Source organism: Thunnus thynnus, chromosome 4 (assembly GCF_963924715.1).
Source record: "Thunnus thynnus chromosome 4, fThuThy2.1, whole genome shotgun sequence".
Classification (NCBI taxonomy): domain Eukaryota; kingdom Metazoa; phylum Chordata; class Actinopteri; order Scombriformes; family Scombridae; genus Thunnus; species Thunnus thynnus.
Window position 1 is genome coordinate 3,652,721 of NC_089520.1, and position 25,506 is coordinate 3,678,226.

At 38.7% G+C, this 25,506-nt stretch overlaps 1 protein-coding gene across 13 annotated transcripts in view; it reads left to right on the forward strand.

Moving 5' to 3' along the window:
• The window catches only part of LOC137180918 (dedicator of cytokinesis protein 3-like), a 213,562-nt gene that overhangs the window by 92,785 nt on the left and 95,271 nt on the right, over positions 1–25,506 (forward strand). For all 13 annotated transcript variants that reach the window (XM_067586217.1, XM_067586223.1, XM_067586211.1 and 10 more), the window contains 2 exons: positions 10,756–10,811; positions 17,325–17,421. In XM_067586217.1, the coding sequence (XP_067442318.1) occupies positions 10,756–10,811; positions 17,325–17,421 (153 nt within the window). The remainder of the gene's footprint in view (positions 1–10,755; positions 10,812–17,324; positions 17,422–25,506) is intronic.

Consider the following 25,506-nt stretch of genomic DNA (forward strand, 5'->3'; position numbering starts at 1 on the left):
GGACATAAATAGGAACTACACTCAAAAAACATTTTAATAGTGAACTTCTAATTATCACTTGACTTAGAATAAAACAATACTAATAATTTTGTTTACAGTTAAACACATATGTGCCGATACTTTTGAAAAAAAAAACAGGCTCAATGCGCCACCTAAAGGATGAAACAAGTACTTTGAATTTCTTGTGTCTACAATAAGACACATCATCAGTGAAAAATTATTTTACATACACTCAGTACTGTATAAAAGCAGACTGGTGAATGTTTGGCCAATCACAAACAAGATCGTTTCAATCAAATTTCTCATTGAGAGGATCAGACTTTAACCAGGAGAGTTGATGTGGGAGTTATAGCTTATAATAACTGCTGTTCTCTGATCATTATTTATCTGTATTGATGGTTGGAGACCTCTGTTTCAAAGCTCATTTAGCCTGCTTTAGCTTCTAGCTGTAACGTAGTTGGTAAAGTTAGCAAGCCTTCACGGACGCTGTTGGACATGAACACCTTCTTTGGCAGTAAACACAACATATGGGCCCACCTGTAACTGTGCTATATTCAGCGCTTAAAAAGATATTGAGGGCTGACCAACAGTAACGTTAACATAATCAACAGCAGGACTATGACTACGTACTGGCACTTACCAACTGGGAGAGCCTCTGGAAGTAGAGCCGCTAGTAGAGCTACGACACAGGTACCAACACAGAAACTGTCAAAACGGACGTAAATGTGCTTCTAGTGACCAGTATTGTGTCAAACACTGTTTTCCTGTTAATATGTGTTTCCCCCTCTAATGTCTAACCCTGACCAGTTATCTCTGCAACGCCTAATGTTAACCCAAACCTCAACCAGGGAGAAAGGCACTGCTGGATATATGGAATATCATTTTGACAGGAGGTAAACTCTATTTGAAGGGGGACACACTTTGACACAAGACCGGCACCATGGCGTTATCCATGCTTGTCCCCCGTGTCTCCACAGCCCCATACAGTTGTTTGCCTCCCATTTCACTCTTGCATGTTTAGATTTACTGGGAGGGCCTGACCTTTGAAAACAGATTGATCTGAAAAAGGAGGATAGGACTGGGAGTGATATATTAGTCATGAAAAAACATTTACTCTGTAGCACTTAGCACACCGACCTCTATGTGTGTTCACAACTGATGAGCCGGGAGATCTACAGTATTTCACCCACTGATGCTAAGTGGTCAAGTTAAGATGAGTTTGCTAAATGAGCCAAAAAATGGTGAAGCAACACATTAAGCACGACGCAGGCTTCTAATGATGTAAACTTCGACTTGAACTTTTGTGCAGTGTTTGATTGCAGCGTGCTCAACTGATTTTGATCAAAGTACATAAGTGTTTTCTTGGTTTTATTTCTCTACCGTGACTAAGAGGACACCGCTCACTGTCTTTATAAGCAGAGATCAGCAAGGACTCTCTCTCTCTTAATGCTGCACTGTAACCTTTTGTTCCTTTCACAGCCAATAACCTGCTACTGAACTAAAACAGTGTTTTTAATTCCATCAGCCTCAGTTCCCTACCTCTCACAAGATGATATGCAAACCCTTTCAAAGCATCCCGTATATAGAGACTTAAGTATTTGAGTTCATTTCAAGCACCATGGGTTCTTAAAGCCAGTCCTACCTGTCTGATTTAAGATCGGACATAAACACTGTGAGTAAATGTACTGTGACTAAACTGGAATATTTGAGCTGTTCTTCAGCGTCGTGGTTTACTGAAGCCACTGTGTCAAATTAAGGAAAGCATTTACGTCAAATCTGTCCCTGTTCTGAAACTGAAACTGTCTTTTTTTTAGACATAATCTTGTGGAGATTTGATGTGATTCGGCTGCTTGGTGAAAGCCAGATTTCAGTGAAATGACCCACAGTCCTCAGATTTGTTTGACTTGACTGTCTATTATACATTTACAGTAAGACTCATACTGTAGACACCATTTTCAGATCATATGCGTTTTTGTGCAATCTTACATAACTTTTGCACATTCAGGACCACTTGGGGAAGGTGACAAACGTCGTGGCCTCTGGATTCTAACTCCGCTCTTCTTTGTGTCTCATAATATGTTATTTTTAGCATTTATAGTTTTTATTACAAACTTATTTAAAATGATCAGACCCATATCAATCTTCACCTCCACCTCAACAGCTCTTTGGCAACAGCTTGTGTTTGACAAATTCCATGTTTGAAGTTATAATGAAATGAAAAAGTGTTTTCAATAATCACTGTTCAGCTAATCTTCCAACAACTGTAGTAACACCCACTTTCCTCAATTTGCAAGTCAGAACTGGCCACAAAATAGCTTTTTGCTCAGATTTGGAAGAGACGATATTTCAGCATCTTTTTTTAGTAATGTCTGTGTCCAAAATCACAAAGTGAAATAATTTATCACCGGGGGCGTTTTCACCTACATTCAGCAGCAAGGTTACGAAAAGTATCAAATATTTAATAGTCTAGCAAAGCAAAAGCACGGCGGAGAGGCAGAGAGAAAAAAGCAAACATCAGCAAGTCATTAGAGAGTCTGCTGCTGATACGATGAAGCAGACTGCAGCTTCGTGAACTTTCTCCATCAAATTAATTTCAGTTTTCTGACGATTCACAGCTTATTTAAGGGCCTGAAGCATCTCAGTGTTTCCCTGTGGTGGGTCAACTTGAGTTAAGCAGCTCATCTTATTAGAACCCTTTAACAACAGTTTGATTAGTTTAGTATCTTTTGGGGAATTTATTGTCTTATCATGTTTTTTCAAAAGTTTTATTTGTCCTGATAGCAATAAATATGACAGTGCAGCAAATGGTTTCTTCCAGGATCAAGGTGCCTTCCCTGTATAATAAAAAACACAAATAGAAAGAAGAAAGCTCTCCAAAGAAAGAGAGATCTGGAGTGAACAAAAAATAAAATGTTTTTTCTAAAAATCACACTCAGTGGACAAAGAAGCCCTTTGGAGTCAAAAGCCATGATGACTGCAAATCACAGGAAAAAATCCAGTCACTCTGAGTCCTGAGTATAATAATAAAAAGCATTTTATATCAACATCAATGTGTTTCAGCTGGAGATGGAATAAAATACAAGCAAGTAAGAAGCACAAGACATTATATGATAGGGATGTGCAGAGGGCTCAGTATATGTATTTGTATCTGTATTTGTTGAGGCAGCAAAATTATTTGTATCTGTATTGGAATAAAAGTGGAAAGAGGTTTAAAAATCCTGTTTTTGTTTTTATCATGCTTTTAATTTTAGAAAATTAAAGTGTTACAATAAGTGTTCATTAAGTGTTGCCGTGGGAGCACTTCATTTGTGTTAGTAGTTCAGCTTTATCTCTGGGGAGCACCCCCAACTCCGGGATTGATGTCCAAATTAGGAAATGTGCGTCATGTAGCAGGTGGATGTGACTCCCCTCGTTGAGACCTGCTGATAGACGTCACAGCGGAGCAGAGGAGAGACACTGAGATAGTGATGTAACCGACCTGCATGCTGGTATTTAACATGTTTTTTTTTTTCTTCCCAAAAACAAATAATTTTTCAAATATTTGTATGAAACAAATATTCATAAAAAAACCCACTATTTGTGCTTTGCCGAATAACGTATTTGTATTCGGGCACACCCCTATTACATGAACGAGTTACAGGTGTGTGGATAGAAGGACCTGTGAACATCTAATGCGTCTGTCTTTACTGTGAAATGTATATGAATCAAATCATAACTGCTCAGAAAGGCTATAAAACAAATACAAAAGTAGTTTTTCATAAAAGCTGTTGAAGTTTGATTTTTGTTTTCATTTGATTTTTATATACAGTATGTGAGATGTTGATAAAAACATACTGAATACTTGTAGTCTGTGTGGTATGAAAGTGTTTAAACATACAGTGAGTTAACTTGATGTGAGTCGCTCTCGTTCAGCAGCGTTTTGAGCAGAAACGATGAATCTAGATATGGAGACTGTTTTGTGATGAAGGTTAGAGGAGTCAGACTGGCCATTAAAACAGATGGACTGACTGTTGCAGATGGCGAGATGTTGAATAATTTACGGCAGCAGTGAAAAGGAACACCCACATTAAACTTTAGAGACAGAGCTGCTGTCTGCTTCTTGTCTCTCTAACAGAGACAAAAGCAGCGTGATGGACTCTAGTCTCTGCTGTAACTGATCTCATGTGGAGTTCATATTAGTTGAGAAAATGGAGAAACAGCTGGAATCTCTGTACTGTTTGCTCCATCTACAGAACTACACATACTACATACATACTGTCATGTTAAATTCAAAAATTAAAAATGCATTTCTCATGTTCTGTGTTATATTATGCGAGTCAGATGCATATTGCAGTCAGTGGACGTTAAACAGAGTTAAGTATACATTACATTAATAATTTAAACAAACATATGGTAGCAATGCATTATTTTCTCCTTCCTAAGTATAAGGAACTAAAGGAATATATATAATGCTGGCGGAGACTGCCTTCAAAAGACAAACAGCAGGGTCTGTTGTTTAAATAAATGCCCCAAAATGACAGATGTTTACATCCAAGTGACTGAAGCTCCTGAGGGATCGTAGTAATCATGACGGGAGCAAAGGAGGAAATCAGGTATCAACAAAGTCCACATAGGAAGTAGGTCAAGGTGTACAGTAGGGGTGTGCCCTAAAGGTCAGTTACATCGCTATCTCAGTGTCTCTCCTCTGCTCCGCTGTTACGTCTATCAGCAGGTCTCAGCGAGGGGAGTCACAACCACCTGCTACATGACGCACATTTCATTAATTTGGACATCACTCCCAGAGTTGGAGGTGTTCCCCAGAGATAAAGCTGAACTACTAACACAAATAAAGTGCTCCAAAGGGAACACTTCACGAACACTTATTGTATTTTCTAAAACTAAAAGCGTAATAAAAGCAAACACAGGATTTTTAAACCTCTTTCTTTCGAATACAAATACAAATAATTTTGCTGCCTCAACAATTACAGATACAAATACAAATACTGGGCTCTCTGCACATCCCTAGTGGACAGACAGGTTAACAAATACTTTCCAACCGCGAGTCAACGTTGTGTGTTAAAAACCATTCACTCTCTAACTTTAACCATGTGGTTGTTATTGTAACCATGACAACGAAGGTCCACTAACTTTAACAAAGTATTTATTTTACCCCAAACCATGACGCTAAGCCTGACCAAATGTTTTTTTTTGTAATGGTTGTCCTGCTGATGTGAAAACACTTCTGTGTGTCGTTCAGGAGTGAAAGGACCAGCAGCGTGTTTAATTTAGAGGACCGTTTGTGTTGATGTGAACATGTCAAACTTTATCACGAAACCTCTCTTGAGTTTGATGTCCCTAATTTAAATGATCAGAGACGCGGAGGCTCTCACGCAAGGCTAAATCATAAACAACTAACAATCCATGAAATGAACTGTGTCACATCCAGAGAACACCTGAGCACTTGAACAGTCCTGGATATGAGAGCCCTCAGCGTTCTCTTCACACAGTTTGACATTGGATGATATATTAGTGTATAAAACAAATGTTGCTTTCATAAAACAGATGCACATTTGTACACAATCACACACTCTATGAACAATAGAGCCTGTTGGACACCGCGGTGCTTTGGGGTATTTAGGTGGATAATAAACCATTATTTGGATTTGCTTGGATTTGTCTTCTGGACAACTGTAGGAAACAAACAATTGGATGTTATGTGTCTTTGATAAACAGTAAACATCTGTTATAGATGGAAAGGAAGGGAGATGGGTATGTAATTATGTGTCTGTGTATTATAATCATCTGTCTGCCCCCTCTATCAGTTTTTTTATCTCCACTATACATGTTTCTGTCTCTAATAATCAGTGTTTAAGCTCAGTTTATCTTGTCTCTTTGTTTCCTTTGACTGTTTGTTGAGATACATCATATCTCAGACTCATCTCAGGCCCTGGAAGGCACTTAAAACAGGTCAAAACAAGGTGACAGACAGTATTTGCAGCTGACTGATCCAGAGGGAAGCTGTATTATTTGTGGGTGGATGACATTTTTACCGCTGCTAACGCAGCAGCCTCTTTTTCTTTTCTTTCCATCCCTCTCTTGTTCACTCGTCTTTGTGCCTCTTGTTTCCTTTGTTAAGATTTTGTCTTTTTCTCTCTCTGTCTAGTTTATTTTCATCTCTTCGTGTCTCCCTCTTTTCTCCCTTTTTCTGTAACAAGCTGACCTTTTTAAGTGAACCAGTGCTTCAACACCATCAGCTAAATTGGGAACAACACAACACTCTGATGACCTCCCGCCTGTCACACACACACACACACACACACACACACACACACACACACACGGTTTGAGCCAGGTAGCATCAGAGAAGAGCCTGGGGTGTTCTGAATGCACTGACCTGTTAACAACCATCCATTGTCATAGTTAACTAAGCAGAGAGACAGGAACAAGATGTACTGCTTATGTGTGTGTGTGTGTGTGTGTGTGTGTGTGTGTGTGTGTGTGTGTCCATGCACATGCTTGTTTCATACAACCTGGGTTATATCTGATGTCTTTATTGTCACATTAACGCTGCTCTGTGTTAACTCCAGAGTATCTGTAGGTCTTGAAAAGCCTTGAAAAGCATTGAATTTAGTTTTACTTTTGAATGTATTAAAAGGTCTTAAAGTAAATATCTCTCTTGCCAGCTGTACAATAGGCAATAATGTAACAAAATGCTTTGTGTCTGATCACTTTTGGGAGACATCCTACATCTATAAACTACAAGTGAGACTGTTACCACAGTGGATTGATTTAGTCGGGACCATCGGACCTGCAGCAAACACCGTCACTACTGCAGCTACAGTAGTGAGGAAGCTCATCGTCCCCCAACAGTCCCTTCTAGGGAAATAGGTTCATTCCTATGTTGTATCAAAATAGAAACTTTGAGTCTTGGAGCGTTGTGATATAGAACTTTCATGTCCTTCGAGCAATTAAAGCAAATATCAACTACCTGACAACATTTTTTTAAGTATTTATTGTAGAAATTTTAGGGGTTAACCTTCAAGGACAGTGGAAACTACCTAAGATGTCACTCACTGAACTTCTTTTCCATGACGATCAACCAGTGGTTAGAACCATCTGTAAGGTTTATGAAGCCCTGTTACCTTCTCTGAACCGGAAAGATCTAGACTTAGGTTGGACAGGGGTTTAGATATAGAGACTGTTTGAGAACTTTGGAGGGCTTTATGTTGCAATGGTGCTACATGCACACTAAATTCAAGTTATAGGTTATTTCAATTCAGTTTTTTACATCAGATTTATCTCACCCATTCCAAGCTACATGGGTTTAACTCCAGTCTCTCACCCCTTTGTTTTAGATGTGGTCTAGTAGACGACACTTCCCTTCATCCCTCTTGGCAGTGCAGTAAACTACAAGGTCTTTGGCAGGAGATCTGTGATGCTTTATCCACAATTCATGGAGTTACTTTGCCATGGATCCTGAGATATGTCTTTTGGGCGACCTCTCAAATTCTAATCTTACACATCGTCATTCCATCAAGCTTATAGAAATCCTACTTGCCAAGAAATATGTTGCAATGAAATTCAGTCAGTCCCATTGCCAGCTGGATAGTTGCTCTCACAAGCCAACAGTTGCATAACTCTGGAAAAGATAACCTACTCATTAAGGAATGAGATCTTTTCTTTCTTATAAAATATGGTATATAACATTTTATCAACTGAATGATCGCCTGCATGTTCTCTCTATTCTCACCACACTAGTGAATATTCTGCTGTGGCTAAAGTTAACTTATCTACTTATGTTTTTCTTTCTCTCTATTGTTTTACGTACCCTTAGTAGTTCCATTTTTTTTATCTTAATTGTTACGTCTTAATTTATTTAATTGTCTGTTCATTTATTTTTGAAACGTCTGTAATGTACAGTGAGCGTGTTTGTAGTGTCATTGTCTGGCTGTATGGTTTGTACACTATTTGAAAAACAGAAATAAAATACTTTAAAAAAAAGAGAGAAAACATCAAAGAAGAAAACTGTGATGCAAATGAACTAAACTCTGCTGACTTTCATAATAGTAAAAATTGGGCTAAAATCTTACAAACCAAACTTTTCCACTGTGGAGAACAGCCTCTTTAAACACACTGAGAGTCATCAGTTATCACAGATGTATTCAAACCTTTTACTTTGGCCCAAATCCAAAATATTACTAAGTTAAAGTGCAGAAATATTAATGAATTAATGGAGCAAAACGTTTCAAAACTAAAGGTATTCATTATGCAGAAAGAAAGTCTCCTGTGAGACTCACATTATTGTGTATTATTAGATTATTGTTACTGCTTCATTAATGTGTAAGTAGCACTTTACTGGTGCAGTTGGTTCAGGTGGTTGCACTACTTTATATACTGTCTGGTGGGTTAATCTATAATAATTACTATAATTACTATTACATTATTCATCATCATCACCAATATTATTATTATTATTACAAACATAATTGGCTAAGTAACCACTAAGCTGCTATCAAATAATTGTAGTAGAGTAAAAAACTCCAATATATTCATTATATTCCACCACTGTGCCCAATCTGTATGTATTTGGACGTCCTTGGGGGCTCATGCTTTAAAACATTAGAATGGTCAAAAAGGTTAAATGAATATGTTAAAACTAACATCAGATGACAGAACAGTAGAGTATCCTCAGTGTTTTAAAGGGACAGCACAGTTATGAGGCCAGTACGACTATGAAGAGAACAGTTCTGTATGTGTTTATGGCTCTGGGCAGACAGGTAATTGAGCGAGCTCTCTGAAGGCAGGGCCGCCACCTCTGAACCACTGCTGTCAAATGCATGGCTAACCACAGCTACTCTATTTCTCCTTAGTGCTATTGTTCTCATTTCTTCCACACTCTCTCTCTCTCTCTCTCTCTCTCTCTCTCCAACACCCTCTTTGTCTCTTCCAAAAATACATTCACACTATAACAGTAGAAAGTGCTCTCCTGTGTTTTATTATGCAATGTTTGACCCTAAAAGGTCGTTTGACAGGCGTAGCGGAATACATATCTGTCGACAGGAGAAGCAGCTGATCTGTTACCCAGAAGACAGTTGGGTTATTATGTATGATGGCTCAGGATGGCTTTCCTTACTAACCGCCGGAGGCTGCAAGTACAGATAGGACATATATTCACACATAGACATGTAGGCACCAAAGCTAATACTGTACATACATTCTCTGCATCAGCATGCAGGCCGGCTGACAAGTGAAGGAGCACATTAATAGGACACACACACACATAAAAGCATGTACAGTATGTTTTCATACATGAACAAACAACCAGCGGGCACAAATAGACAGGCACACGTCCAAAATAGACTCCCTCCCTCCTCCCTGCCTCCGCTCTTCTTCTCCTCACTGAAACATGTAGTAGAATATGAATAAAATCCCTCCGGTGTGAAGGTTTCCCTCAGCAGACCGCTGCAGCACCAGCTCCACTTTGTTCATTCAACTCATCTTTTCGTATCTTTCAGACGTAATTTCCATAAAAACTTTCCCCCAGTCACTTGAGATCCAAAGATTTTATGACACAAAATGCCTAATTACTTCCACAGCGTACAGCAGCATGTATAGTGTATAAAGATAAAGTAGGAACAGCTAGAACAAATACTTTTCATTTCAGATATCCAGCACAGCAAGAAGTGATGCTTACTTTTACTCTTGAATAGTGAGAGTGGTCACAGATCCACTGACACACTCTCTGCCTCACATATAACAGTGTATGTTTGAAAAATGAGCTAATTTGAAAGAAACGTAGCCGAGAAATTTTGTTGAAATTCTGCAAACAAATACTAAATACTGTCTCTGAGGATAAAATGCTAACGAGAAACAAAGCAGCTCCATCTAATGACTCATCTACTCACAGTAAAATGATCTCGAACAGGCATTGTACTAAAAATGACACATATGAACTGAGCTGTAACATAGTGTAAAACAAATAATGGTACATTTATAGTAAAGTTATAATAGTGAGGCTGAAACTTTGTAGTAAATGTCTGTTTTGCAGCAGTATCGCTGATTGATGACATAAAATAATGGTGGATTAGTTTATACTCAGTTTTTAGTGACTCCTGAATGAAAATGAGTTATATCAAACTATATGAAGTCATAGTCTTGTGGATTGTCACTTTAAATACTTGCTTTTAAAGGACTTGAATGACAGTAAAAGTTAACCAGAAGGTGACATTTCTATGTGACTGGTTACTGTACGTACAGGCGCTCCAGTCATACAAATGAAGCAACCTGTCCAGCATGCTAGCAGCTCCCATTATAACCTTCACGGTATCTTACATGAATTATTGAACAGTGCACCTCTGAGACACAGGGCATGTGTTGTAGCGCTGCAGTTACAGAGCAGGTAGTCTTCATACTCTACATACATTCTGCTTGTTCTGTCAGCTGGTGTTACAGGTTAGGACGCAGTGGAGGGTGAACAACGTTTACACTCACTGTGCAGTGAATTAAATCTATTGGCAACAAATATTGGAACAATTGCCATTAAATGTGAGATTTATAGTTTCCAGAAGATGAATCTTAATGTCTTGTGATCCACTGACTTTTCCTCTGTTATGAACAGGTTAAAACACTGTCTGTCATCCTGGAGCCTTATTCAATGAAACATTTGTGGTGCATGTGGCTATATACAGTATATCCTCATTAGTGTAGTTATACAAAGGACAGTTTTATCCTTTAATTATCTGTCTCAACTGTCATTTCCTGTCTCTGTCTCTCCAGGGGGTTTTCCCAGCCAGCTACATTCACTTGAAGAAAGCTGTCGTCACCAACCGAGGGTAAGTTACCAACTTCTAAGACTACAACAAGCTCCGTCTACATAACTTCTGGGGACTGAATTTAGATTAATATAACACATACATTTATTGCAACATTATAAACACAGCTGCTCTCCTTCTTTTCGGGGGGGGGGGCACAGCAATGATTCACATAATGGCAACACAGTTATTACAATAACATCCTCTTATTGTCTCCTTACCTACCCAAACATTTATCTCTCCACCATCTTTCTCTCTTCACCTTTGTCTTTTTTCATCCTCTCTTCTTTCCTGTTATATAATTTTCTGTCATAACTGCATGTGTCACACAGATGTCAGTATTGCCTGTTTTAAATCAAGGTGAAGTGATTGTAGGTGAGCAGCCATAAGTTCACTTTTTAAGAGAGAGAGAATATGTGATATATTTAATCAGTTCTATGTGATAGTATGAACAGAGTAAACAACAGAAAGACAATGGAGAATGAAAGAGGGTTGGACATTAAACTGAGCAGTAATATGATGAAGTATAAATAACTTTTCCAGTGTCTGGATACAATCTGTTTCAGACTAAATGCAATGCACTGCTTTTAGATTCCTTTTAAATGTGTGAAGGTCGTGGCTTATTGGGACATTACATCCAATCTTAAAAAGTAGGGATGCACGATATTATCGGCAGGTCATTGGTATCGGCCGATAAAAGCTCTAAAATGAAATATCGGCATCAGCAAATTCTGCCGATTATGAGAGGCCGATATGTCGCCTTCCCCTCCACCGCCTGATGTACCACTCTGTTTGGAAAAAAAAATTCTTCTTTTTGGTTTATAACAGCGGTTGGCAACCAGCGTATTAGGTGCATTACCGCCACCTTCTGCTCCGGAGTGTGGACCAGAGATTAAATCCTGCACATTAATCCTGTCTGTCTAATAAACTCAAAGAAAACTCGACTGCTGCTCCCACTTGGCAGGTTCATTAAAGTTTTAATGATGAGCTCCTGAACTCCAGTCTTCCTAAGTTCTTCCTTCATATATTGTCTTTCTTGATCATACTTAGTACAATCTATACTTGCACGCATAATAGTCTCCTCAGCCAGCTGGAAAAAAATATGTGCATATATCGGTATCGACAATCGGCCACAATGAGTTGGAAATATCAGCATATCGGATATCAGCAAAAAATCCAATATTGTGCATCCCTACTAAAAAGTATAGTCACACTTAAAAATATCTTAGAAATCTGAAGGTCATGTAACTAAACCTTGATGGACAACATGAGCAGCTTAACGTTTGTCCAGTTGGTAGAACAGAGCTGAGAGAAAAGCTCATTATCTGCTGACTGTGGGAAAATGTTCTCCACTTATTATTTGAGTGCCGGTCCTGAATTCCAAGATGAATGAGCCCCTTCAGCTTGATACTTTTATCACATTATCACGCCATCGTCTCTGTGTATTATTTCCTCAGAAACTGAAAGAGTCCAAATCACCTCCCAGGCCTCTGCAGCCTCCAAACACAACATCTCCCTGGTCGTTTTTCTCCAGTGTACTCTACTCTCAGCCGTGTCACACTGTGAAAAAGTGCCTTGTACAATAAAAGCAGTAAAGTACACTGTGTGAAAATTCAACATAGAGCAAATAGTCTATTTTTCCCCAATAGCAATATGTACAGTATATCAGTCACTGCAACACTGATTTGCTATATAAGCTTAAGTTGCTCTCGTCTGTCTGGGATGATGCCACAGTTGAATGTACTTTATTTTCCACTGTGCTTGGAGGCCTTTTCTTCTTCTTGTAGCTAAAGATGTTTAAAGGGTAATTTAATGAAATCCTGTTTCCTGTTGGGATCAGTTGTTTTGAGACTATTCTCTCTAAATAAGGTATGAACCTCCTCATTGCTGATTCCCTTCCAAGTTCAAGGGTACATATTTTAATACATTTGCATAATTATTGGAAAAGGTTCATGTTTTTCTTTTTTTATTATGTCAGATTATGGCGGGGTAATATATCAATATTGTATCAATATCATGATATGAGACTAGATATCATCTTAGCCTTTGGATATCGTGATATATCTGAAGTGTTTCCTGGTTTTAAAAGCTGCATTACAGTAAAGTATTATTTTCCTTTACCCACTTAGTCATTACATCCACATTACTGATGATTATTTATCAAAAATCTCATTGTGTAAATATTTTGTGAAAGCACCAACAGTCATTTCTACAATATTGTAGCAACATTGATATCAAGGTATTTGGTCAGAAATATTGTGATATTGTGATATTGTTTGTCCATATTTCTCAGCTCTATTTGAGATTAATCAGAATTACATAGCATGTCTCCATTTGCACAAGAGTTTTTTAATTAAAGGCCGGGAGAGTAAATTAATTGGAATTAGTGAATCCTTTACTGTTTTAAGTAGAGCTGCAGGGCAGAAGAAGAGGAGGAGTTTAGAGTGGAGAGAGATGGAGATTTTACAGTCTCGTACAGGATGACAAATATCGTTATATGTGTGTGTTGTGTGTGTGTGTGTGTGTGTGTGTGTTAGAGAGAGAAAATGCGTTTACATGCACTTCAGTATCCAGGTAACTCAGAGAAACCAGGTTATGCAGGTAACTGGAAAGCATGTTTACATGCAGCAGGTCCGTAATCTGATTTCTCCCTTAATGTTATTATTCTTATTGTAACAGTCGTAGTTATTGAACGCTGACTGTGTGTGTCGGAGCCAGAGACTGTACAGTGTGAGGTCTTATTATTATTATAAGGTGGGAGCAGACTGACGGTGCAGCGAGCGGAGCTTTTCCTCACAGCGTGACGGCGTCTGAATTTGAATCTGAACAGTGAAGCGTTCAGCGGTATCAAACGACTTGTTAACACTTCTAAAGGCGACATCTTGTAAGTTTCGATCAGACTTTGGATGGAATTTGATGTAATTTCAAGGATGTATCGTCATGTCACACCAGCTCTGCTGTCACCTTCCTGTCTGAAGTCTTTGACCTGCATGTGTGTCGATCAGAAACCTGAAATCAACTTTCTCTGGGAACCTGGTGTCTTACATCCACTACTTTGATTACACAAACCCAGTTTATTGATTACATCACAGTTACTTGAGAAGGCCAACTGTAACCTGGTTACATACTTATGTCATGTAAACACACTGAATACTTCATTTTCTTGTCTGTGGTTTCTCACTATTAACTTCAAATAAGGCTGCACAGTGTATCAGAGAGGAGACGGAGCTGAATTAAAGTTGATCCTTTGAACAAATAAATGATCTATTTGTGCTTTATTTATCAGCATATGGAGTTGGATGGTTTTATCTCTGACACCATGTTTGTGAGACAGTTTGTATATGTAAGAGATTTCAGGAAACATGATAATACTGTTTACCATGATAATATCGTTTACTGTGATATTTTTACCTTCGATAATTGAACCATGAAAATGTGATACCTGCACATCCCTACATGTGAACCATGTGCGAAATGAAATGAAATGAAATCTGTGAAACAGGTCAGTGGCACCGTTTGCAATCTGCATGTAAGCAGTGTTCACAAATCACTTTCATGAAACCGCTGATCTTCAGTCTACAGAGTTTTGTCGCACATCCTAACTGAGCTAATGTGGCTCTTTGGCAACATTCCCACTTGTTTGGAAAAATCTGATTCTTTTTATCCATCTCAGATCTCTTTTACCTAAGTCATGTCTTTCTACTTCATTAATATCCAGTGTAGCAGCTGAGCTACTCATCCATACATTTCCAGTTTCTGGTGATTTAATGAATGAATCACCGCTTGGTTTTTCGATATCAAGCGGTGAGTGTTTGGGTTCGTTTAAGGCCAGCTGTGAATGAACAGGGAGGTTGGAGTGTGTGTGGTTGATTAAGCCCGGGGCTGGAGACCAGTGAACCAGAACTAAAGTTGTATCCATGCTAGACAGATAACAGTTGCCTTTGTTCTAACATCAGACTCAGTGTCTCCAGTGTTGATGTTCTCTTTCTCTAACTAGAGCAAACACATGACATGCTGAGACCTTTAATGAGCTTCGGTCCGGCTGCAGACACCGACTGATCCGAAATTCACTTCAACTCGTTCACTTTAAAGTGACGTTTGAATGAAAGATTGATGCGTGAATCATCTCATCACTAGTTCAGGAAGAAGAAATCTGATCTTATATACTGATCTAAACCAGGGAATGAATCACCTCCATAGATTTAGCTGTTCAGATCTGAATATTTGTACTAAACAGACACATCGTTTGAATCAGTATTTGAAGAAATATGTCACAAAGTTCTGTCTGTAATGTACACTTATTGATAAAAGAAGAAGATGAAATCACATGACTGGATTTGTAGTGAAACAAAGTCAAAGTAGCCAAAAGACAGAATATAAAATAGTTTTTAAGTTTTATGCACAGCTGGGGGGCTTTAAATATTTTCTGAACCAAGCAAACACAAACAGAATCCCCCGAAATCTCTCTTCTACCAGGAAGTGTATTTAAGAATTAAAGATTTACACAGAGAATAACAGAAGAGGAGATAGAAATATGAAGACGGATACAAACGTGGCTTGTGACTGATGGAGGACCGAAGTGGCAGCTTGGAGTTCAGAGAGCGATGAGAGAGAAGAGGCGTTTTATATACGCTGGGAGTAAATATGGACGCACATTTCCACACAAAAAGAAGAGAGAGGAGATGAAAGAGAAAACCGAGAGAGAAAAGGTAACAATAGCAGTATCAGAGGAGAGGGTTGATATAGATAAGAAAGAAGAAAGAGTGATGGAAATGTGCCAGAACGAGAAGAAAAGAGCGAGGCGGTGAAGTGAAAGAAGGAACAGAAGGAAGGAGGGGAAAAAGGAAGGAGAGATTAGATTAAATGAAAAGTAGAACAGAGGAGAAGAGGAGGAGAAGCGTCTGAGATACAAGTGTAACTAATGTGGGTGAAATCACCAGGCAGCCGCCAGCGACGGCTCAGCTGGGAGATCAGCTAATCTAGCACAATGGCTTTTATTAATTAATCAGTTATGAGACAGAGAGAAAGAGGAAAAACCAAGAGTCAGGGAGGGAAGAAGAGGAAGAATAAAGAAGTGTGTGTGAGACAGAGAGAGGTAGACTAATATTCCTGACTCCAGAGACGGAGACGCAGCTTTCACTTATTATTATGTATAAAGAGGATTTTTTTTAAAGTTAATGAGATGAACTGAGGTTCTTTCTTAGTTTGGAAGCATGAGGAGGGTTTGTACCTAACTGTGGACAAGGTGTCTTTTTTACTTTTATGGATTATGAAGACACAGTGAAGTGAAAAATACTTTCTGCATCCTCGTGTTCATTATTAACTTCTACATGCTGGATGTGTATCTTTTTTTTCTGTTCTCTTACAACCAAGTCTCACATCAAAATGTCTAATAGCTACGTTGGTCCACAGCGCAAAATGTAGTATAACAGCTCTAAAATTGTGAGATACCTATGTTTTGGGGGGGTTTTTTTGGCCTCTTCTTTTCTATTGGCCTGTGTTTATGTCACATGACTGTCAAGTTTTTGTCTGTGAAAACAAAAAAATGCAATATTTTAAGGTAGTTGCAGCATTAAAATGTGTTTTGATAAAATTTCTAGCAAGAAATGTGCATTTAACTTTCATAATCTTTGTAGTTACATGTTTTTTGAATCATTGTCTTTGTGCAGTTATCTGAGTTGTTATTTGTGTTGTTTTATGTAACCTTCTGATGATGTTCTTTCAATAAAAAACATAGATGTTAGAGAGACTCCGGGAAGAATTGAATTTGAAATCCAGAATTTGAAGCTTTACGATTGGCTGACTGGAGTTTCCTCACTGTCAGCATGTTAAGGTTTTCTTTTAATGATATCTTTAACGTTTGTCCACACAAAAACACAAAAGTTTCCTTGATAATTCAACAATCTGATAGGTTAATGTTAAGGTCGTCAGTTTATTCATCAAGCCATCAATTATTTCTCCTTTGATTCTGAGAAACAAAGTTTTTTTGTCAGTTTTTGATAGCTGAAGGCTAACGAGGAGTGTTGTGTTGTGGGCGGACTTGGTGCGATTGACTCATCACTGTTACTTTGAACACTTCACTAGAAAAAAGCTATTCTTAAAAAGCAACTCTACATATAGTAAAAACAATCAAACAATTTTTGGAGTTAATGAGTGTTGTTTTATCCAACTTAACCTGAACGCTACGTGATAGTTTATTGTTGGTCGGTGTGAACATTTTTTCTGCTGTTACACATCACATCACTGGATTCTCTTTGGTTAACAAGGATATGATGGGTAGCTGTCAATGTGCTGTTATACCTCTGTGGTGAACTCACTTTATTTCACCATTACTGAAGTCTAACTGTATGTAACACAACACAATAAATCAAGTTCTGTGGAGACAAACGAGGCCAACCTCGTATTTGGTTTCTGTTCACTACTCACTGTTAAAGCAGTTGTGTGGTGGACATGATGCTCTTTGTGTGTTCTTTACTTTATATCTGAGTCCTGTTTAAACAATAATGTTTCTGTGAATCTTCTTCTCCTCTACAGACCACATGAGACCGTGGTGCCTCTTGAAGACCCCATCGTTACTGAGGTGACGTCCACGCTGCAGGAATGGGCCTTACTATGGAAGCAGCTCTATGTGGTGAGCAGCACAGAATATTCTGCTTTTAGTATTTCACACCACTGCAGATCTTTATACTGTTCACTGCACTTTATTGTGTCAAACACCAAGAAAAGCTCAACAGATTCAGTCAACGAAGACACTTGAGCTGCTTTACAGTTCCACCTGCCACGATCTATAAAAGTTAAGCATAGTTCATTTAGTTAATAGTCTTCACAAGGCTGGTTTCATTACAATATCATAAAGGATGGAGTTACAGTATTATTTGCACATTTATTCTGAGGAAAATGTGATCAGCTCAAACAAGGAAACAAGTGGTGCAACTGTAAAGTTTCTATCGGGTGTTGTTGTGAGTGTTTGTTTGTTCTCAGTCCAGCTATTAAAAAAACATGAAGAGACCTTCCAGCACTGTTATGGTAATCTTCTTCATAAATTCATGAGTCTCCCCACCAGTTCCTGTATCTACTGGATGTTTCTGACATCCAGAAACAAACAAAACAAACAAACTCAGAAACAAAAAAGTTCCACAGTGTGTGTGGATGTTAGTCTGTAGTTGGTGATTCTTGGCTTCAGCTTCATTGGTTTGATGTTTTTCCTTTAATGGTTTCTGGATGTTAAAGATGTTTAGACTTATATCACTCACTGTGCAGCGTATTCACCTGTTATACTGGCTGACACGCTACGATTCACACACAGAGGCCTTGAAACATTTTGCACAAATGGAAGCAAACACTGATTCCTTCCCTCAGATATGTAAAGTAACTCACATTTGCTCATGTTCACACTGAGAAACCAGCAGCATTGTGTCCTTTCTCTGCCATTCACTTTGTCACAGTTTGTATTGAGAATTGCTCTACTTCCTACCTGCTCTGTCAGTGCTAGTGTGCATGTTGTGCAGTTTAATCTGGTGTCAAAGGGCAAACAGGATGGTGAGGAGCTGTGGATGAGGCCACAGGTTACATCTTTCTCTCTTTCAAGCTGTTTGTAGTTGTTTGAACCTTCTGCTCTTTACTCTTCATCTCTTTGTTTTAAGTTGAGCCTGTTCACTCTCAAAAAGATTGAAAAATGTTTAGTTTCCTGAACACATGACCATTGCAGTTGAGTTTATTTACATTCACAGTGTACTATATTATATACTTACTGCAATTTTAAACTATTTTTCCAGGCTAATATATGCTCTATCCTTGTTGAACATGTTATGTATTCATAGAAACAGAGAGTCTGTGTTCAGGGTCATCTACTGCACAACTTTTAGTTTTTTTAAGTAATTAATGAATATTTCTACACTGTTCTGTATCTCAGAGCCAATAACAAAAGACTTAATGGATTCAGTTTGTTTGCCCTGCATCATAAGTATGAAACACTGTTGTTTTCGTGAGCTACATGAAGGTCGTGACCTCAAGACTTTGGGACTCGAGCTGTAAAGTGATAGTGTTACAGGTAAGACAGTAGAGAACATTATAGAGGAGTTTATAGTCAGGTTGTTTGGTTGAAGCTGTGCAGGCTGGAAGCAGTTAGACGTTCAGATCTGTGATGTTTGTCTCTCTGTCACAGACTTTTATCACTTTATCCTCAGTCCCTCGTTGCATTTCTGTCTTAAAGCTCTTTGGTTATTCTCCGTCACTCTATATGCTTTTTATTGGATATCCTTCTGTACATACACATATAGACGGGTGAGATTATGTGATTTAAATTGAAATCTAAATCTGTCACCGTTCTCTGTCTGTTGTGTGGCGTCGCTCATCTTCCTCTCGTCCCGCCACTTACTGTCTTCTGCCGTCGCCTCCGTGTTAACAGACTTTTTTGTCTTTGCTTGTCTGCCAGAGATGAAAGACGAAACTGTCTTTGTCAGCTTCTGTGTGACAGATTTTCCCATTTCCATCCTGACAGACCTCACATTAGTCTGTGTGTTGTTGTGTAACTGAAAACACAAATGTCCTCTTATAGCTACTGTTAAATACGAATCCAGCAACAGGAAACACACGGGTTTCGTGTGGATGGATGGCGAGACGGAGAGGTGATAGATGGAGGTGACTTTCATATTTGCAACACAGTGTGGTTGGATGGATAACAGGACAGTAAACAGACAAAGATGAGAGAAAGGATGCTGGCGTGATGGAGTCACACACAGACAAACAGATGTTATGTATGGAAGCACTGAGGAGGCAGATAAACAGCACAAAGACGCTTCTTCTGATCCTTTGGTTTGTTACAGGAGACATAATATAGAAATGTAAAGGTTTGTGGGTGTAAGAGGAGGATGTTTACAAGTAACAATAAGCAATTATCCATGTTTAAAAAGCTTAGCATGTCGTAATGATTGAACGAGTGCAGTCCATCGTCTGTAGAGCCTAAATTAACTTGCATGGAGAGGAATCAGAAACGACTCCACCTGTCACATGACACGGTGAGCATGTTGCATTGTGTGAAGATAAAGAAGCCAAATAGATAAAAAGATAAACAGCAGATTTTGCATCATGTGATCTCATCGTTTGTCCTCTCATAACATATTTGTGCAGCAAAAGTGCTGAAAAAGGAAATAAAAATAGGAAAAAAATCAGATAGTACTTCCTGTTTTCATCTAAAAAATACTTGTTCGTTTAAGGTTTTATATAATATATGTAGCAATATTAACCAACACGCCATCAACACCTTCTCTGTTTACTGTTGTTGTGAGGAACACAAAATCTAGCCTGTCTTTTATTTTGTTGTTTTATTTACTCTCTATTTCACACACACAGGTTTAAAACATGCATCGATGCTCACACATGGACACTGAATTCTCAGTAAATGAATGTTCGGTGGCACCGAAGCCTGCAGAGGTGACAAATGCAGCAGAGCAGAAAGACCGAGCGACAGACACACTAACACACTCTCTCTCTCACACACACACACACACACACACACACAGGTGCACACTGACAGACATGCACAGTACAGATGTGTCCTTTGCTGTGTTGATGCCTTTTGTCAGTGCGGTTATGTCTTTGTTGCTCAGTGTCCTTCCTTTGTGAACACACACACACACACACACACACACACTCTCTCTCTCTCTCTCTCTCTCTCTCTCTCTCTCTCTCCAGTGTATTCTGTGCATGGCCTTTGCACACTGCCACAGGGAATCTGCACACTGTTGGATGTGATAGAAAAGAGAGAGAGAGAGAGAGAGAGAGAGAGAGGAATAGTGTGTAAGACATAGAATAAAAGAGAACTGGAGAAAGAAAGGCTGAGAACAAATGAGAGAGAGGGAGAAAGAGAGAGCAGCAAAGAAAAGAGGGAGAGAAGAAGAGATCACAAATGACAGAGAGAGCAAGAGAGTGAGAGAGGAATAAAGATGGAGGACAGAAATGCTTCACAAAAACTCAGAAGTGAACATGAAAGTAAACAAAGCTACTCAGCGCTGGATATATGATGAAGAGTGTCAGATAACAACACTTTAATAAAGACTGAGTTACTGTAACCTTGCTGTTAAAACTGGTGGACAAAATAAAAATATAATACTACGAATTTGACACTCACACAAAAACTAAATTCTCTGTTTGCTTGGGGGGAAAAAAACTGACAGCACCATAGAAGCAAATTATGTCAGAGCATGTCAGAGCCGGAGGGGAAAAACAGCAGAATCGCACATGAAACTGTACTGTTCTCCTCCAAAATCTGACTCCTCTTTTTCTTTATATTTTCCCTCCTGCTTCCCACCCATGACTGTAACATTCACTTCTTAAACCACACATCATCTTTATCATAAATATCCCTTTGTTTTTCTTTTAGCGCCACCGTGAGACTGATTTATGATTTTAAATAAAATGTTACAGTGACTGTGATGAAATTTGTTACAAACGTTCATGTATGTTTGGTGACTGCATGACTTTTCTTGTAGCACCATCATCATCCTGCAAAACATGTTAACATCACACCTGTTAAACATCAACATGGCAGCATCGACGTTGATGTTTGCATTCAGGAGCCTCACACAGCTTTCATAATACTAGTCGTATGTTGCATTGTGTTTATATCTGTTTACCTTCTGAATCATTTGGTCATATTGAAGTGATTTGAAAGACACAGGAAAGAATAAGAAAGAGACCATAAGAGTGAGAAAGTGTTCAGAAGGACAGAGAGAGAGAGAAACACATCACATGCACTGACAATCTCCTGCAAGCTACAGCTCTCTGTTTTGTCAAAGTCATGATTAGTCCTTCTATAATTCTGTCTTTTCTGTCTCTCTCTATTTTTTCCATATCTTTGCCCTTCTCTCTCTCTCTCTCTCTCTCTCTCTCTCTCTGTTTTCCCCTCTATCTCTTATTTTCTGCTTCTGCCTCTTCATTCCTTCTAGATTGTTTTGTTTCTCTCGTTCTCTAATTTTCTCCTTCTCTGTTGTCTCTTGCATGCTGATGTCAAAGTAGATAAAATTGCATGTGTATTTGTGTGTGTGTGTGTGTGTATGTGTGTGTGTGTGTGTGTAGGCGGAATAGATGTGTGAGCAGGAGGGAGGGAGGAGAATGAAATGGTGACAACTGAACAATGATGGAGGGATGTGAAGACAGGGATAAACGCAAAGGGAGACGTTTCTTTGCTGTGAAATGTGCAGACAAGTGTGTGTATGTGTTCGTGTGTGTGTATGTGTTCATGTGTGTGTGTGTGTGTGTTCATGTGTGTGTGTGTGAGTGAAGCCGAGACGAGAGCAAGAAGAAGAAATAGAGGAGGGGGGAGGACAGGAAAGACGTGCAGTGGGAGGAGGCAGAGGGCGAAGAATTTGTCCTCGTCCGGCTCTTTTAGCTTAACAATGAAATGACATTTTCTCGCTGTGCAGAAGAAATGACAAACGAAGGCAAATGAATGCGAACAGACACACAAGAAAGAGTTTGTTGCTGAAACACACAGTATGTGTTCAATCTCTAGCTAAAGCTCATCACTCAGTTCCTGAAGTCCTCAGTGTAAAAGTGTGTTACGGTTTCATAGAAATACAGTACGTTACTATAGTGATTCAATCTTTGATCGTACCTTGTAGAGGCGAAGCTGGTGGCTGATTTACATGTTGGACTCATCATTACTACAGTGGCAGAGAACGTTTGGGCTAATCATGATTGAAGGCAAGGAAAATATACTGTTAATGTACCTGTATTGTAATCAGAAGTAATGCATCATCTAGTAGAAATCTGAAACACGTGATTCTGGAAATTCAGCCAGGAAACGTATCGAGACGGCAAGAGATCAGCGAGGTGGTGGTTCACCGTCAGCTGTATGTAGGCAGATCTTTAGTGATCCCTGGACGGTCCTCTGACGGCACGCCACCCCGACTGTGATGAAACATGAGGGTTTAATGAAGATTTATGGAAGTAAAATGTATTTAATGGAGCAGAAACTTGTGACTTTTACTTTCTTTACTTTGCAGAGTTGAAGTTTACTGTCAGCAGCTGATGACAGCACAGCCCAAAAAAGATGTGTTGCCTAAAATATATTGAATAGTTTCAGTTGTAAAGATTCTAACCTTTTTAATGTAGTATGATGACTATATTTTCACCATATAGCCAGCTCTTCAGGATCTCTTGGAAAGATTTCTCACTAAAACCACTTGAAAAGTGAAATCCTTGACATACATTACAGTGTTATACGCTGGTTGAGAAGTGAGGTGCCACTGCAGTGATGACGGCTCGTCTACTTCCATTTATTGAAGAGAAGAAGACCACACACTAAACCCCAATGTTTTTATAACCAACATATACAGCCTGATATATACATCCTACACTGGTACTAATCCACCATCAGTGACATCATCAAGTTACAAGGATGTACTTGTTGACTTCATCACCATCACTGAACATTTCAGCCACATTTAACAGACACAACATAGAGACTATATATTTTGGAGTATGCCTGGTCTCCTGCCTAGAACTCAGATTCATCTATACTAATAAATGTTATGATCTCATGTTTTATTTTTAAAAGATGCCTATTATATTTCCATAAGGGAAGCTTTATTGAAAGGGGGAACGACAGGGTATTAAGAGTCCCTTGGGAGGACTTTGCTTGTGTCAGTAGTTCAGCTTTATCTCTGGTGAATACCCCCGACTCCGAGAGTGATGTCCAAATAAGGAAATGTGCGTCATGTAGCAGGTGGATGTGACTCCCCTCACTGAGACCTGCTGACAGACGTCACAGCGGAGCAGAGGAGAGACACTGAGATAGAGATGTAACCAACCTGCATTCTGGTATTTGACCTGTTTTTTTTTCTTTCTGAAAACAAATTATTTTAAAAAAATTTTAACTAAATAAATGTTTGTTAAAAACATTTATTTAGCTTTGCTGAATAATGTATTTGTATTCGGGCACACCCCTAACGTGTATATATGTGTACATGTGTAAGGAGCCTGATCTGATTGTTGTTTCTCATTAAGAAGATTTTTTTTCTTTTTTACAGTAAATGAAAAATAAACAGGATCTTAACCTGATCTCACTTAAATCACTACAGCAGGAGACAGATGGTGAGAGACAGAAGTACAGAGAAACAGACACACAGAGACAAACCTGAGTTGACTTAGAAAAGCAGGACTGAAGCAAAAGAGAAAAGGTGAAAGACTAACTCAGAACTAAATTTTCTTTTTCTACCAGAATTGTAGAAGATATAAAGAGACAGAAAAACCAAATTCAAGTTAAATTCTAGTGGCTGTAAGAATCAAGAGAACGAAAATGCAGAAACAAAAAAGATATTGAACGATCGTCCTTCAAAGTCTCCGTAAGAAAACATGAATGCAAATCAATTAAAAGAAAGTAGCTTCAGATACTTTGCGATACTCTTTGCAATGTGGCATACAAAAAAACCCACATTCAAATATTGATGATTGAAAGAAATGAAAGATGCTCGTAGCTGATTGGTTGTTCTGTGGTTTTGTGGCACTTTTCCTTCGACTGCTTCGGTCCAGACTAATGTCTGGAGATAAGTGGTGTGCGGTCGACAGGGTTGGTTAAGGATAAAACTTTGCAATATATCATAAAACAGAAGACAGATGATAGAAGTAACTTCAAAATAAACCTGTGTGAATATTTAAGGTTTTATTTAATGGGATGTAACGCGTCTCCTCTACAGTCGTATCTGACGTCACGACTCAGGCAACAGAATTTGATTCAGAATCTTTTTTCTTAGGAATATTTCCAGTTATAATTTGATGTTTCACTGTGTTCTTCCCTTTAAGGTTGTGGCACATTAAGACATTACAGAGCAGCAGTAACACAATCAGTCATTGATTTTCTCTGTTTTCTATCTGTGTAACTAACTTTGTCGATTTCCTCATCCTCTGACTAGTTTGTGTTTCTCAAGCAGACACAGCTGTCTTACAACATAAAATGCCCCTGAAAATAGGCTTATTCATTTTCTGTTGTTGTAATGGCAAGTATAGTGAAGGGCTAATGTGTCCAAATGGGATAATAATGATGATAAAAGAGGGCATTTTTTTTACCTTTTCAAAACCAGCTGGCAGCACCACCAAAACCTTGTTAGAGCTCAGAGGAGGAGGGAGGTAAAGTTAGGAAGATACAGAGAGAATAATGGACCTGATATCCCATTAAAGCTGGAAAGAGGCACTAAGACATGTCATTGAAAATGTTAAAACATTCTACTAAGAGCTCAGTGACTCACAAGCACCTCACAGGACACAACTAGAGTAATAATCAGCCAACATGTGAACAACACAAAGGAAAAGGAACGGAGAGACAAACAGAAAGAAACATGTGGAGGGAGCAGAGTGAGATGGACATTTATTAGAGATCAGGACGTTTGCAGGGTTGCTAGGAGGAAGAGGAGACAAGGGCACAAAGACAGAGTGGAAAAACCTGTTGTTTTGAGCTGATTTGAACCTTTTTTATTACTTACAAATAAAAATACCAAACCAAAGTATAGTGGAAATGATCAAATGAGGGGAAAAAGGAAAGTGAGTAAATGTAGTGAGTTAGGATGCTTTCAAGAAAATAAAAAATAAAGAAAGTGGAGGAAGGAGGAGGAGCGATCAGGTTATTAGACACAAATGAACTTTATTAGATGTCTGTGAGGACATTTATCGACAGACAGAAAAAGGAATAAAGAGAGACATAAAGAGAGAGGGAGGGCAG